This window comes from Nuphar pumila, chromosome 6 (genome assembly GCF_984573655.1).
Source record: "Nuphar pumila chromosome 6, dmNupPumi1.hap1.1, whole genome shotgun sequence".
Lineage (NCBI taxonomy): Eukaryota > Viridiplantae > Streptophyta > Magnoliopsida > Nymphaeales > Nymphaeaceae > Nuphar > Nuphar pumila.
In genome coordinates, this window is record NC_143254.1 from 120377889 (window position 1) to 120393058 (window position 15170).

The following is a 15170-nucleotide window of genomic DNA, read 5'->3' on the forward strand; positions in this document are numbered from 1 at the left end:
TTAATTCTACATTTACCAAACAAACATAATTATTTATGATTATAATTTTTTTTTCCAATATTTTCTAAAAAGTATCAATTTCTCGCAACATTTTCAGGTGAATCAGATCGGGGGGTCATTTTGTTGACTGGATCTTAAAGGGATAACAATTGGTCCATCACCCGACGTGGCATTAGAAGAATCGAGAAGAACCGAGGAGAGAGAGAGAGAGAGAACTCTCCGGAACAAGCGAGACTTTTCCTCTCTCACCTTCCCTCAACCGTCGGGCCGTTATAAATACAATCCGCTACCCTTACCTTCGCCTCAAGGAAAAACCATTCGCATACTCTCCAGAACCCTCTTTCCTGCAATTTCCGTCCTCTCTATCTCGATTATTCCTCTCCCTCTTGCCCTTTTCGATTTCCTCAATCCTATAGCTTTCTCTTTCTTCGTTGTTGGCGTTAGTTTCCATCAATGGCGGACGTTCAGATGGGAGGTGGTGAGGCCGAGACCTTCGCGTTCCAGGCGGAGATCAACCAGCTTCTCAGCCTCATCATCAACACATTCTACAGCAACAAGGAAATCTTCCTTCGTGAACTCATCAGCAACTCCTCTGATGTCAGTGCCTTCTTTCCGGATCTTCTGTTTTGATCGATACCCATCATTTCTAATGGAGTGAAATTGTTTATTTGGTGTCGAATATTTGCTTCCTTTAGTGTTGGTTTGAAATCTTCTATTTGGTGTTGACTCTGTGCTTCTTCTGGTTCCAGTCACTGCCCGCAATCTGCGGAAAGATGGAAGATTTTGCTCATTTGGTGTTTTTTATTTATTTTTTCTTTCTCTATTGAAAATTTGTTGCTTACTGAAGATATGCTCGCTGTTCCAGTGGCTTCTCACCCGCTGAACGTTGGTAGAAAGTGTCTTATATGTCGTTTCACTTGTTGATTCGGCACCGTGAGTTGTTTATTGGTTGGTGTTGAGTGTGTCTTTTCCCTCTGTTTTTCAGCCATTATTCACACGGTTGAAGTCGAATGGGAATGGGAATATTTTTTAATGTACAAAATGTTGTTGAGTTGCTTCTTTTAGTCCCTTTCCTGTATGCTCCAACTGGAGCTTGACTCACATCAAAGCCCGTCATCTTGGTTTAGATCTATTCTGGTTATCTGAAAATAAAATTCGAGAGGTTGATTATGGTCTGTTCCTTGTTCCTGGTATGGGCAATGCCTTTGAAAACGCATTCTCTGTTCTTCAGTTGTGGTAAAATTGTCGGCTACTCTGTCTCAATTGTGGTTCCTTGGCGTTGCCAAATCAATGGGTCCTCTGCTTTTTCAAGAGTGTCGAAATCCTTCATATGATTTATTGATCGCTGTACCTAGTTTCCTCTAAACTCCCTATCTGTAGTTCTGCATCGTGAGGTCTGATGGAAACTATGCATTTAGTTGGTACTGATTTTCTGAATTTAATTTTATCATGAATTGTCCATACTAATTTGTGCTATTTGATGTGGTGCTCTAAAGTTGTTTTTCATGGTATCTAATATGCTTCATAAGTTTTTGTTCACATTATGATCCTGTTTAATCACGAGGTTCTTGTTGCTATCTCTGATCTGTATTATGTTTCTATTAAAGTGCGACGAATTGTCTTGTTATATGATTGAAGATGGAATTTATTGGCTGATCTGCTTCATCCTTTCCTTGTAACTTTTGAACTTCCATTTAATAGTTCTTACCAACAGTCCCTGAAAACATGAGTCCCCTTCCATAATGTTTGTCAATTTATGGGTTGAACGTTTCTAATCACGTTCTCTTTCAGCAGTTTTACTTTTGTTTTTTGTTATATTCGGATTTTCAGTGATACTTGTTGAGGCTGATTTCGTGATGTTCATTAATTTTGTGTAGTGTGATTCTCTGTTGATGATCTAACTTAGGTGTGATTTTATGCTATATTAGGCACTGGATAAGATCAGATTCGAGAGCCTGACGGATAAGAGCAAGCTGGATGCTCAGCCTGAGCTGTTCATCCGGCTGGTCCCTGACAAGGTTAACAAGACTCTAAGCATAATTGACAGTGGGATTGGCATGACTAAAGCTGGTATATTTCTTGGCCTTCAATTTCTTTTTTCAATTGTCTTTATAATTTTTCTGTTTGTTTTCTTGAATAGCTGATGGAGCTTGTTTATTTCAGACTTGGTGAATAATCTGGGTACAATTGCAAGGTCGGGAACAAAGGAATTTATGGAAGCCGTGCAGGCTGGAGCTGATGTTAGCATGATTGGTCAGTTTGGTGTGGGGTTCTACTCTGCTTACTTGGTTGCGGAGAAGGTGATTGTCATAACCAAGCACAACGATGATGAGCAGTACATTTGGGAATCGCAAGCTGGTGGGTCCTTCACAGTTACAAGGGATGTGTCTGGTGAAAGTCTTGGAAGGGGGACCAAAATCGTTCTGCATCTCAAGGAAGATCAGGTATGTCTTCAACCTCTTTTGTTCTTTTCTGCCTGTTTTGAGAAAGATTTAGAATTTCTGCTCTAAAATTTGTGTGGTTCTTCCAATGCATTTCCAAAAGTAGTCTTTGGTAATCCTTATTAATTAGCCAGATGGTTCTCATTTGAGGTATTTTGCTTTCATACTGTTAATTCACTGGTTTGGTAACCCTTATTAATTGGTCACATGATCTTACATTGCTTGTGCTTGTGCTTGCAGCTTGAATATTTGGAGGAGCGGAGTCTGAAGGATCTTGTGAAGAAGCACTCTGAGTTCATCAGCTACCCCATCTATCTGTGGACCGAGAAAACCACAGAGAAAGAAGTAAGCGATGATGAAGACGAAGAGAAGAAAGAGGAAGAAGGAGCTGTAGAAGATGTTGATGAAGATAAGGAATCAAAGAAGAAGAAGAAGGTGAAGGAGGTCTCCCATGAATGGTCTCTCATTAACAAGCAGAAGCCTATCTGATGAGGAAACCAGAAGAGATCACCAAGGAAGAATATGCTTCCTTCTACAAGAGTCTGACCAATGATTGGGAGGATCACCTTGCTGTGAAGCACTTCTCTGTTGAAGGCCAGCTCGAATTCAAGGCCATCCTCTTCGTCCCTAAGCGTGCTCCTTTTGATCTCTTCGACACAAGGAAGAAGATGAACAACATCAAGCTGTATGTCCGCCGAGTGTTCATCATGGACAATTGCGAAGAACTGATTCCTGAGTACCTTGGATTCGTCAAGGGTGTTGTTGACTCAGATGATCTTCCCCTTAATATCTCTCGTGAGATGCTTCAGCAGAACAAGATCTTGAAGGTGATCAGGAAGAACCTGGTGAAGAAATGCATTGAGCTGTTCACAGAGATTGCTGAAAACAAGGACGACTACAACAAATTCTATGAAGCCTTCTCAAAGAACATCAAGTTGGGTATGCATGAGGACAGCCAGAACAGGGCCAAATTGGCTGAGTTGCTGAGGTACCACTCAACAAAGAGTGGTGATGAGATGACAAGCCTCAAGGACTATGTGACGAGGATGAAGGAAGGTCAAAAGGATATCTACTACATTACCGGCGAAAGCAAGAAGGCCGTTGAGAACTCTCCCTTCTTGGAGAGATTGAAGAAGAAGGGGTATGAAGTTCTCTTCATGGTGGATGCGATAGATGAGTACGCAGTCGGGCAGCTCAAGGAATACGACGGCAAGAAGTTGGTCTCAGCGACGAAGGAAGGTTTGAAGTTGGAGGACACGGAGGAGGAGAAGAAGAAAAAGGAGGAGACTAAGGCTGCATTTGAAGGGCTGTGCAAAGTGATCAAGGACATATTGGGCGACAAGGTGGAGAAGGTGGTTGTGTCTGATAGGATTGTGGACTCCCCTTGCTGTCTAGTGACAGGGGAATACGGTTGGACGGCGAACATGGAACGGATCATGAAGGCCCAGGCCCTGAGGGACAGCAGCATGTCTTCCTACATGTCCAGCAAGAAGACGATGGAGATCAACCCTGAGAATGCTATAATGGAGGAGCTGAGGAAGCGGGCGGAGGCTGACAAGAACGACAAGTCGGTGAAGGACCTGGTGCTGCTGCTCTTCGAGACTGCGTTGCTCACTTCTGGGTTCAGCTTGGATGATCCCAACACTTTTGCAGGAAGGATCCACAGAATGCTGAAGTTGGGATTGAGCATAGATGAGGATGAGCTTGTGGGAGGCGAGGACACCGACATGCCTGCCTTGGAGGATGATGGCAATGAAGAGAGCAAGATGGAGGAAGTTGACTGAGGCACAAGTGCAGTTGGGGCATAATATTCAAAACCTGGCTAGTGAATGAAGTGTTGGGTGTGTGTCTATGTGTCTCTGCTCTTTTCTCCCTTGTGTTTGTTCTTGTCTTGGTCCACTGTGTGATTAGGTGTAAAGGGTTCGGTGAAGGTGAAGCACTTTGTGGTGCTGGTTAGGCTCGACTCAACTTTTTTGGGATAATATAATTGTTCTCATCGGTAGGCTCTTCTTGTTGATAAATTTTGACATCTTGTGTTGTAGCATTTTGTTTAGGGGTTATGTTTTTCATGTATGATGAATCCGATCTAGTTAGGTTTCGAACTTTAAGCTCTCGTTTAAACGTGCTTATGATATATATACATTCGTCACGATACCAACATTCACTTTTTTTCACAATTGTTTACTCGATAAAAAGAAAATTGGTAATTTTTTGACAGATTGTTACCTTTAACTTTATCTGAAATTTCATATTCTGATATGATCCTCGGTTTCTTTTGAGAAAGATCAAATGAGTACCTTGAGTTAACCTCCCTCACTCGGTAAAAAAATGTGGTCCCTCGCTTAGTGGTAAAAAATGTTGTCAAAAAAATTATTTTACCTTTATCAATTCTAAAAACGTGATTGCCCTTCTTACAACTTATGCCCACCCCCATTCTTAAATGTTTCAAACTTAATTAAAACGAAAATTGTATATGGCAAAAATTACACGTTTCTTGAAACGCTTTGAAACTTTTAGGATCAGTCTGTTTAGAATCGCAAATGCTGTTATTTTTTGGATCATTTTAGCTTCACACATTGTTTTTTAGTGCGAATTTTTTTTTATCTTCACTTGAAACGTCATATAATTTGTCATATAATTTATGTGAATTTAGTAAATTTTTCATGTGAGGTAGCTCAACTATTTGTAAGGTATTCAGTTTTGAGTTTAAAAGAAATTTTATAGTTTTTTATAGTATTTATGATATTTGATATGTTTCTTGGTTCGAGTTTAATTTTTTTTTTTTTGCAAATTTTTTATGCAAAGTAACTAACGTATTTATGAAGTTTGGAGGTTTGATTTTAAAAGAAAGTTTGCTTGCATTTATTTTATGCCAATTTCATAATTTTTTATGACAAAAAAGCTTAAGTATTTGCGAAGTTTATAAAAAAAAATGGTAGTGCATTATTTCTTTTCAAAAGGAAATGGCCTAGGTTTCTTTCTTTAAGTTATTTTTCAAATATATGCAAGATTTAGAAGTTCGAGTTTAAAAAAAAGTTGGCTTGCACATATTTTATTTGAATTTAGTACATTTTTTATGTGAGGTAACTCAACTATTTGACAGGTTTTGCGGTTCGAGTTTAAAAGATCTTCACACTTATTTTATCTAAATTTTGTAAATTATTTGCGTGAAGGTTATATTTACGAGTTTTGTCGATTGGAGTTAAAAAATAAATTTACAAATTTTTATGCGATATTATTATAATTTTTATGCAAGGTAACTTAAGAGAAGAAATAGAGGTCATTCACTTTTGACAAAAAAGAATATGCTACAAATTCTTTCCTATAAATCTTGCAAATACTTAAGTTACCTCGCATAAATTTTTTATAAAATTTGTATAAAATAAGTGCAAGAGAATTTTCTTTTAAACTCGAACCTCCAAACATCGCAAATACCTAAGTTGCTTTGCATAAAAAAAATTAAAATTTGTATAAAAAAATTACTATTTTTTTTAAACTTGAACTGAAAAACATAGCAAATATCGTAAATACCTGAGTTATTTTACATAAAAAAATCTTAAATTCGTATAAAATATTTGTATTTTTTTTAAAACTTGAATCAAGAAATATATTAAATATAAAAAATACTTGAGTTACTTCACATAAAAAATGAGCATAAAAAACTATAAACTTTTTTTAAACTCGAACTGAGAAACCTTGTAAATAATTGAGTTATTTCACATAAAAAATTTAGTAAATTTGCATAAAATTTGTAAGGCTAAGACATTTCTAATAAAAATGAATAAAATTCGCATATGATGGAAATTAACACTGAAAATGATAGGTGAAAAACGCTAAAATGATCTTAAAAATAACAATATTTGCAATTTTAAGCAGTAGACAAATCTGATAAGTTTAAAGGCATTTCAGAAAACGTGTCATTGTTGTCGTACACTATGATCATTTTTCGTAACTAAAACTGATCAAAGTTTGGATCCAAATTTGAAAAAAGATATTATCTATATTTGCCATGAGATTGAGGATAATTACATATTAATGAAATATTTAAAGATATATAACTCAACTTAACTAGTTGAGGATAAAATAGAACGACATTTTTAGTATTCGTTGATATTTAAAGAAGGTTGGCTAGGTGAGTAAAAGTAGGCTAAACAGTCTTTTACTGTAAAAAAGTGTCGGATTGTATCAGGAATTTTAGAAAAGGGGTACTTAACATGAAATTTCACTTAAAATTTGGGTCTGTACGAAGAATGCCCAACAACATAAGAAACCTAAAATTTAAAAAATCAATAGACGATTTTCTTGTATGTTGCCAAGAAAAGTACAAGTCGTGGAATATCGCGTTTATTTAGATGAGAATATTTAAATTTCTTCAAAAAAAAAAAATTGGATACGTCAAACTTCTAAACTTTAATCCAATGGAAACATATCATTTTTGGATATTTCACAAATTTCCCAATGACAGTCCTAGTGGCAAGCAAGGATGTAAAAGTTTGGGTCCGGGTTGGATGTAACCGATGCTAGATCCGACTAATTGGACATTAGCTAAACAGATTTGGATGAAGAAAAACACATATTGGATCCGATTTTTTTTTATTTAATTGCCATTGGATTCCAATAGTAGCCATTAAATCTGGATATCCATCAGATTTGGGAGCAAACATCCAAACCAGATTAAAATCTGATTAAAAACCATGCAATTGGATATCTGCCCAATTTGGTAGCAAATATCAAAACCATATCCAAACTTTATTATATTTAGAAATGGTTTTGGTTTGGCAATTCGACTAAAGAGTTTTGGATTTGGTCTGATCCAGAATAAAATCCGATCCGTAGACAGGAGAGTCTAAAGATTGTTGCAGATATCTCAAAACCGTTCGTAGCCGTTGTCAAGGTCAAGGCGTAAACCGTTCGCACGACCAAGTGGCGATCCGAGAATCGTCACACACGCTTAAAATCTTTACACGTGGCGTGTCAAAGTTCCAAGGGCTTCTTTGTTTTTAATCAACGAAGATACCTTTCTCCCAAAACAAACTTCCTAAAAACTCTCTAAAAAACTGAAAAAAAAAATCATTTTCTTAGAACCGTCTAGAAGCCATGCCTCAAGGGCAAGGAGCTTCTTATAGGGTTTCATTCGTGTTAGATTCACATATAGAAACAAACCCTTCCTGCGGCGGCCTCACCTCTACGTTATAAATAGCATCATACACCCCTTTGATCCCATAAACTTCTTCCTTTCTCTCGTTTTCCTTGATCCTTTGCCCCAATGGCTGAAGTTCAAAGTGGTGAGGCTGAGACGTTCGCTTTCCAGGCGGAGATCAACCAGCTTCTCAGCCTCATCATCAACACATTCTACAGCAACAAGGAGATCTTTCTTCGTGAACTCATCAGCAACTCCTCCGATGTGAGCACCTCCCTTCTTTTGATGTTTCAATCAACACTCATCTTTCCCTCTGTTTCGTTTCGTTTTGGATCTTTCATTCTAGTCGCTACCCACAACGCGAAATTTGGAAACCTATGTTTGTTCGGCGTTGGGTGTATGCTTTTCCTCTATTTTGGTTGCTACCAACATCCTGGCTTGATCGTCCAACATCGGATCGTTTGATCTTGTGTTCTTAATGGGTCGACTTTTTTTCTTTTTTGTGGTGAATATATGGTTTTTTCTTTTTTCTTTTTTAATGTTTCAATCGCTACGCATGTTGAAGATATGGTTTCTTCTGATGTTTGGGTACTTTGTTTCATGTTCATAGCAATCGGAATGCGTTAGCGATGTTGAAATTGTTTCTGGGATACTATTTGAGTCTCTTCGTTGAAGGAATCGTTTCTTTTGTTGTTGAATACTTTGTTTCATGTTCTGGACTATGGGAATAGGTTAACGATCACGAAATTGTTTCTGTGCTGGTCAAGTGTTTAAGTTTCTTCGTTTTAGTCCTTTCCCTCTGTGCTGGAATTGAACTGCATTGCTGTATGATGTGATATCCTGGTTGTTATCTAGTGTCTTTCGGTACCCATATTCTAAAACTTGTTTTTTAGATCGGTTGTTTTTCCAGTTTGGTCCGGTATGTCTATTCCAAAAGTAATAAAATTTGGAGAAACTGATTTCCGCCCCTTCTCTGTCCTGGTGCGGTACATTATAGTTGTGAATATATGGTTTCCTTTCTTTTTAGGTAACATATATAACTTGTTGAAATTACTGGTGCTAAGTGTTTGATTTCCCTTGTTTTGATTGTTGCTCAGCATTAATTCAATGAAATAGTAAATATTTCCCCTTTGTTTCGAAATTGATGGCAATGTTTGTGTTTTCTATTGTGGAGATTGTTTGGTTCATGTAGTTCTTATTGGGTCTGGGTATGGTTTCTCTTATAGTGGACCCAATTAGACCCAGGTCCAGACCTGATACCATGCCCGAAAATCGGGTCCAAGTCTGGCTCTACCTGGGTCCGAACCAAGCCCGACCTGTTGACACCCCTAGTTATTATTCTTCCATTTTAACAAGTCCTGATATTCCTAAATTTAATGACATTGTTCTGTAATATGGTTAATATAGTTCACTGGGATAGATGACCTCCACTCAACTTGGTGTAGATTCTAAGTTTCCCTTAAATGGTTTTTACCAAGATTGTAAGTAGCCTATCATAACCCGTATCAGTCGGGCCCAAAGTAAGATAGCTATCGTATCATAAAAAATCATAAATTTTACTAAAAAATTCTTTAAAATATATAAAAAACTGGAAAAAAATCATAGAATACAAAAACACAATATAGTTATTTAATAAGTTTAACTAGCATAGATATGCCATTAAACATTTAGCAACACACATTTGGTTGTGCAGCCACTGCTGGGGCATGTGCCATTGCTTGTGTTGCTCGCTCCCTTAATCTAATATCCATAATTTTGAATTCTTCTATAACAGCACACATTTTAGCTCATGCTTCATTTGTAGCCAATGGGCATTGTGGCGTTCCTCTACCAACTGCAGCAGTATACTCTTGAATGCAGGGCAGATCTCTTTGAAGAAAAATTTGACAAAACCTACATTTTTAAGTCACATGCCCTCTACAAATGTCATGCATCTCACAGTATCACCACACTAATTGATCATCGTGTTGGGGATGTTGAGCCATTAATAAATCTAATCACCACAAATACAATCGATTACGACAAAATTAGAATACATTCAAAAGCTGAGAGGTTTTCATAACTCATTACAAAAGATAAAAAGTTACATTTTTAGTCACAGAATGCCATATTAAGGGGGAAAACATACAAACTAGAGTTCTGAAACATGTCTATATAAAAGTTATTTTTTGTATCAAAGATGTTCAATGATTTTCTTCGTTTATTGCATCGTTCAGTGGCTTGAGATGATGATGACCATCTTCATTTTCTGAATTAAGAATCACCTTTGATAATTTCTCTCACACAAATGTTGCATGTACTTGTGCCTTTCTTTTATTATCTTCTATAAGACTAGTAAGAAGTTCAACATGATTGACAATGAAATTTCTGCCCCACAACATTGACATTTAAGTCTATACAATCCTCCGTGCATTCCAAAACCACAAAAGTTACACTTATGTCAACATGTGTACAATATTTCAATGTAGGATCCTTTGAGAGGTATCTTTCAAGACCTTCACCTTTCATTGACCTCTTAGAGCACAAATTACTAAATATAATCACTACAAATATGTAAAACAATGCTCAATAACACACTTAGGAAAAAATTTTGAGTTCTAAGGGTACAAAAGATGAGATTAAGGGTAAAATAACTAAAAGTAAAGTAATATCTTCTAAAAACATTAAAAAAGAAGGGAGCTTACCATCTTTCAACTTCAATTATATACAAATGAAACAAAGAACGAGGATTTTTTACCTTATCTCACTTCCTTGAGGGAAATTTGGGTGAAAATGTACTCTTACATGAGAAAACCATTAAGGCCCTTTCCTTGCGCAAGAATCAGGAACCAAAAGTTTTCAAGTCTCTTATGGGTGCGTGGGTTTCCCTCTAATGGCCTATACACAATTGGAGAAATCGACCCTAGGAAAGTCTTTAAAACCCAAAGTAAAAGGTGTTTTAGCCATTTTAAAGTATGGATGAAGTGTATCGTACCATGAACAATGTATCGTATTGTATCGTGTGATACGATGTGATGCATATCGTATTGTGTGATACATTATGATGCATGGTACAATGTGATATGTAGCGTGGATACGGTGTATCGGGAGATACAGTACAATGCAATACATATCGTGTGATATGGTTTGGTATGTATTGTACGATACATATCAGTAAATAGTACCATATTGTACGATATGATACGTACTGCACGATACAATACACACCATACCGTATCACACGATGCGATACTGTATTGCACGATATGGTACGATACTTACAACATTGGTTTTTACCATCATGTTATTCTTTTTATTTCTTTTTTCTAAATATTAATTCATATTGTGTAATGTTGGAAAATACCGATTTTATCCATGTTAAGTTGCTCTCACATGTATATCCAACTGAGTTCTGAACGTGCTTAAGTAGTTTCTTGTCCTCAATTATGATTTTCTTGTAAATGATGTTTACCACACTTATCCTCTTAATAGAATTCTTCTGTGTCCTAGGAACTGTCCACATTTTTGTTGAATTCAAAGTTTTGTCCGTGTTGTATACCCTTCGCTGAACATCATTCCATATGTATAACATCTATTGAACAGTTTCTATCATTTTCTACTAATTTTGTATGATCCTGGTACTTGCTCATCTTGATTGCAATATTAAATATTCAACCTTCACTACTTTGGTTGCTATGCATGCATCATGTGACTTGATGAAGATGGTGGTATAATCTTCAAGTAGCTGATGTGATCTTATATTATCTTAGGCATTGGATAAGATCAGATTCGAGAGCCTGACAGATAAGAGCAAGCTGGATGGTCAGCCTGAGCTGTTCATCCGACTGGTTCCTGACAAGGTTAACAAGTCCCTAACCCTAATTGATAGTGGAATTGGCATGACAAAATCTGGTAAAAATCCATTTGGTTTCTTTTCCTTCTTTAGCGGTCTTGTATAATTTTTATTTTTGTTTCCTTTTCATTGACAAAAATTAAATTATTTCAGACTTGGTAAACAATTTGGGAACAATTGCAAGGTCAGGGACGAAAGAGTTTATGGAAGCACTGCAGGCTGGAGCTGATGTCAGCATGATTGGTCAATTTGGTGTTGGTTTCTACTCTGCTTACTTGGTTGCTGAGAAGGTGATTGTTGTCACCAAACATAATGATGATGAACAGTACATTTGGGAGTCTCAAGCGGGTGGCTCATTTACAGTTACCAGGGATGTCTCTGGTGAAAATCTTGGAAGGGGGACCAAAATTATCCTCTATCTAAAGGAAGATCAGGTATATTTTGGTCTTTTTGATAAATGATTTTTTTTCTTTGGAAAAGCAGTTGTATGTGCAGAGGAATTTTAGAGATTCACGGAAAATTATATTCAAGTTTTTGGCCACATGCTTTTTTAAGTTTGGAGTATTTGCTAAAATTTCATTGTTATCATTGTTACATCAATTGAATGATTTTTTTTCACGTGGCCAATCTTTGAAATAGTTTGCATGTGGTGTTTAACATTTCATACAGTTATACCACTGTTGGGAGTTTCTCTTGAAAGGAACCGGTTTGGTCTTATTATTGTAGTTGAAATGAGGTTGTATTTGTGAAAGCCTTCTGTTCAAAGTTGATGAGATCAATCTGATTAATGTTTAGGATAGAAAATGTTTAAGAATTAATGAATTGCTGCATTTAAATTTTTTTATGCATCATTTCTTGTTTGGTTCATATCGCTGACCCCAATTGTTTTGGGATGAAGGCGTAGTTATTGTTGTTGTTGTTGTTGTATCATTTCTTACGAGTATTCCTTGCTAGCAAAGTATAAAATGATCTTTGAGCTGATTAAGGTTTAGTATATAAAGTGCTTAAAAGTAGAATAAAGTAATAAATTATTGTATTTTAACTCTCGTGCGAAGGTTCTTAAAAGCAGTCCTTGTTAGCCTTGCATAAGATCAACTTACATTGTGTTCTGGATGTGGGTGCAGCTTGAATATTTGGAGGAGAGGAGGATCAAGGATCTCGTGAAGAAGCACTCTGAGTTCATCAGTTATCCCATCAATCTGTGGACTGAGAAAACCACAGAGAAAGAAGTGAGTGATGATGAGGAAGAAGAGAAAAAAGAAGAGGAGGGAGCTGTGGAGGAGGTTGATGAAGAGAAGGAAACAAAAAAGAAGAAGAAAGTGAAGGAGGTTTCCCATGAGTGGTCTCTCATTAACAAGCAGAAACCTATCTGGATGAGGAAACCAGAAGAGATCACCAAGGAAGAGTATGCTTCCTTCTACAAGAGCCTGACCAATGATTGGGAAGACCATCTGGCTGTGAAACACTTCTCTGTTGAAGGTCAGCTCGAGTTCAAGGCCATTCTTTTCGTCCCCAAGCGTGCACCTTTTGATTTGTTTGACACAAAGAAGAAGATGAACAATATCAAGCTTTACGTGCGTCGTGTGTTCATCATGGACAACTGTGAAGAGCTGATCCCTGAATTTCTTGGTTTTGTGAAGGGTGTTGTTGATTCAGATGATCTTCCTCTCAACATCTCTCGGGAGATGCTTCAACAAAACAAGATTCTTAAGGTGATCAGGAAGAATCTGGTCAAGAAATGCGTTGAACTGTTCACTGAGATTGCTGAAAACAAGGATGACTACAACAAATTCTATGAATCTTTCTCAAAGAATCTCAAGTTGGGCATCCATGAGGACAGCCAGAACAGAGCCAAATTGGCTGAGTTGCTGAGGTACCACTCAACAAAGAGTGGCGATGAGATTACTAGCCTCAAGGACTATGTGACCAGGATGAAGGAAGGGCAGAAGGATATCTACTACATTACCGGCGAAAGCAAGAAGGCAGTTGAGAACTCTCCCTTCTTGGAGAGATTGAAGAAGAAGGGGTATGAAGTCCTTTTCATGGTGGATGCAATTGATGAGTACGCAGTCGGGCAGCTCAAGGAATACGACGGGAAGAAGTTGGTCTCAGCAACGAAGGAAGGGTTGAAGCTGGAGGAAACTGAGGAAGAGAAGAAGAAAAAGGAGGAGACTAAGGCAGCATTTGAGGGTTTATGCAAGGTGATGAAGGATATATTGGGTGATAAGGTAGAGAAGGTGGTTGTGTCAGATAGGATTGTGGATTCTCCTTGCTGTCTTGTGACAGGGGAGTATGGGTGGACGGCCAATATGGAAAGAATCATGAAGGCTCAGGCTCTGAGGGATAGCAGCATGTCTTCGTATATGTCGAGCAAGAAGACAATGGAGATCAATCCAGAGAATGCAATAATGAATGAACTAAGGAAGCGAGCAGACGCTGACAAGAATGATAAGTCCGTGAAGGACTTGGTGCTGTTGCTATTTGAGACGTCTCTGCTCACTTCTGGGTTTAGCCTGGATGACCCAAACACCTTTGGAGGAAGGATCCATCGGATGTTAAAGTTGGGTTTGAGCATTGATGAGGATGATGTTGGCGCATCTGAGGATCTGGACATGCCAGCCTTGGAGGATGATGGGAATGAGGACAGCAAGATGGAGGAAGTTGATTGAGCTGAAACCGCAGTTGGGTGTGGTGCTCAACCTTTTGTTTTTATTTGTTTCGAACCTACAGTCTGTTAGTTTTGCATTTAAGGGTTTGGTAGGTGTCTGATCTTTTAAGTAGTTGGAATAAGTATAATTTTGGATTCTCTTTTGGTGGATTTTTTGCTTTTCCAAATGTTAATTAAGCTTAAACTATTCAATGTTTAATTGGTATATCTGAATCATCATTGTTTTTATGCCTGCTACTGTTTGCTAATATGCTAGACAGCTGGTTTTAGGTTCAATGGCTTTGGTAGAGCATCTTTCTTTGGTCTAAAACTAGGTGTTCTGGTTTGCCTTGTTGCTCCAGTTAGTTTCCTAGTTTCTATTTTAGCAGGTTTTCTGCAAATTTGGTTGCTCAGTCAGCCTATCAAGCCTAACTTTCAGACGCCAACCTGCTTAAAATTGAACTTAGCTAGCTTGATATTTGTTGCCATTTTATGCCGTGTACTGCATAAAGTTTGTTTTGCCAAGAGTTGCCACCCATTTTATACGGGTACTTCTACCAAGCCTCATGATGATGTCATACTCGTGTCCCATACCAGTACGGAGAACTCCTTGATATGGAACATTTATGTTTCAAACTTAAAATGATTTATGTTCATCTTGTGATCAAAATGAGTGTAGCCGATCTCAAAAGTTTCTACTATTAACCATACTTTGGTTGATTATTGTTTAGTTGGTTAACTGTATACCTTTGCATTGCTTTAGACCTTCAGTTCACAATTGACAATCTATAACTTTGTGTGTGTGTGTGTGTGTGTGACCCCCCCCCCTTCATGGATCCATCATTTTTTTGTGCCCTTTGCACTGGTACCTATGTGACATGGCTTGAACCAGCTGAGTCTTGTAAATACAGTATTAGCTATTTAGCATGACCCTGATGCATCAAGTTGATGCATGTTTTCATGATGATTGTCTAATTTTGTATACACGATGTTTTTTATATGATTTTCATTTGTTTTTGTTTTCGCATGCTGCAGTTAGATTATTATTATTTCCTGTTGCTGATTTTGTGCTTAGTTTCTTTGTGGTGTTGTATGTGTGAAACCGATTGT

General features: G+C 37.5%; 2 protein-coding genes across 2 annotated transcripts; both read left to right on the forward strand.

Moving 5' to 3' along the window:
• The first annotated feature begins 308 nt into the window (after window positions 1-308).
• LOC149835951 (heat shock protein 83-like) lies at window positions 309-4492 on the forward strand. Its single transcript, XM_090008874.1, is given in 5 exon segments — window positions 309-597; window positions 1929-2070; window positions 2164-2444; window positions 2682-2925; window positions 2928-4492. Coding segments are annotated over 5 exon segments (2109 nt in total). The 5' UTR covers window positions 309-453; the 3' UTR covers window positions 4226-4492.
• A 3099-nt stretch (window positions 4493-7591) lies between these two features.
• On the forward strand, window positions 7592-14280 carry LOC149835952 (heat shock protein 83-like). Its single transcript, XM_090008875.1, has 4 exons — window positions 7592-7845; window positions 11331-11472; window positions 11567-11847; window positions 12538-14280. Exons 1-4 carry the CDS (start codon window positions 7708-7710, stop codon window positions 14080-14082), a joined length of 2106 nt encoding a protein of 701 aa, XP_089865001.1. The 5' UTR covers window positions 7592-7707; the 3' UTR covers window positions 14083-14280.
• The last annotated feature ends 890 nt before the right edge of the window (window positions 14281-15170 follow it).

Bases quoted from the DNA above. Each gene is read 5' to 3' on its own strand.
- LOC149835952 (XM_090008875.1), top strand. From the start codon at position 7,708: ATGGCTGAAGTTCAAAGTGGTGAGGCTGAGACGTTCGCTTTCCAGGCG. The intron at 7,846-11,330 runs GTGAGCACCTCC...ATATTATCTTAG, and splicing joins TCATCAGCAACTCCTCCGAT to GCATTGGATAAGATCAGATT. The intron at 11,473-11,566 runs GTAAAAATCCAT...AAATTATTTCAG, and splicing joins AATTGGCATGACAAAATCTG to ACTTGGTAAACAATTTGGGA.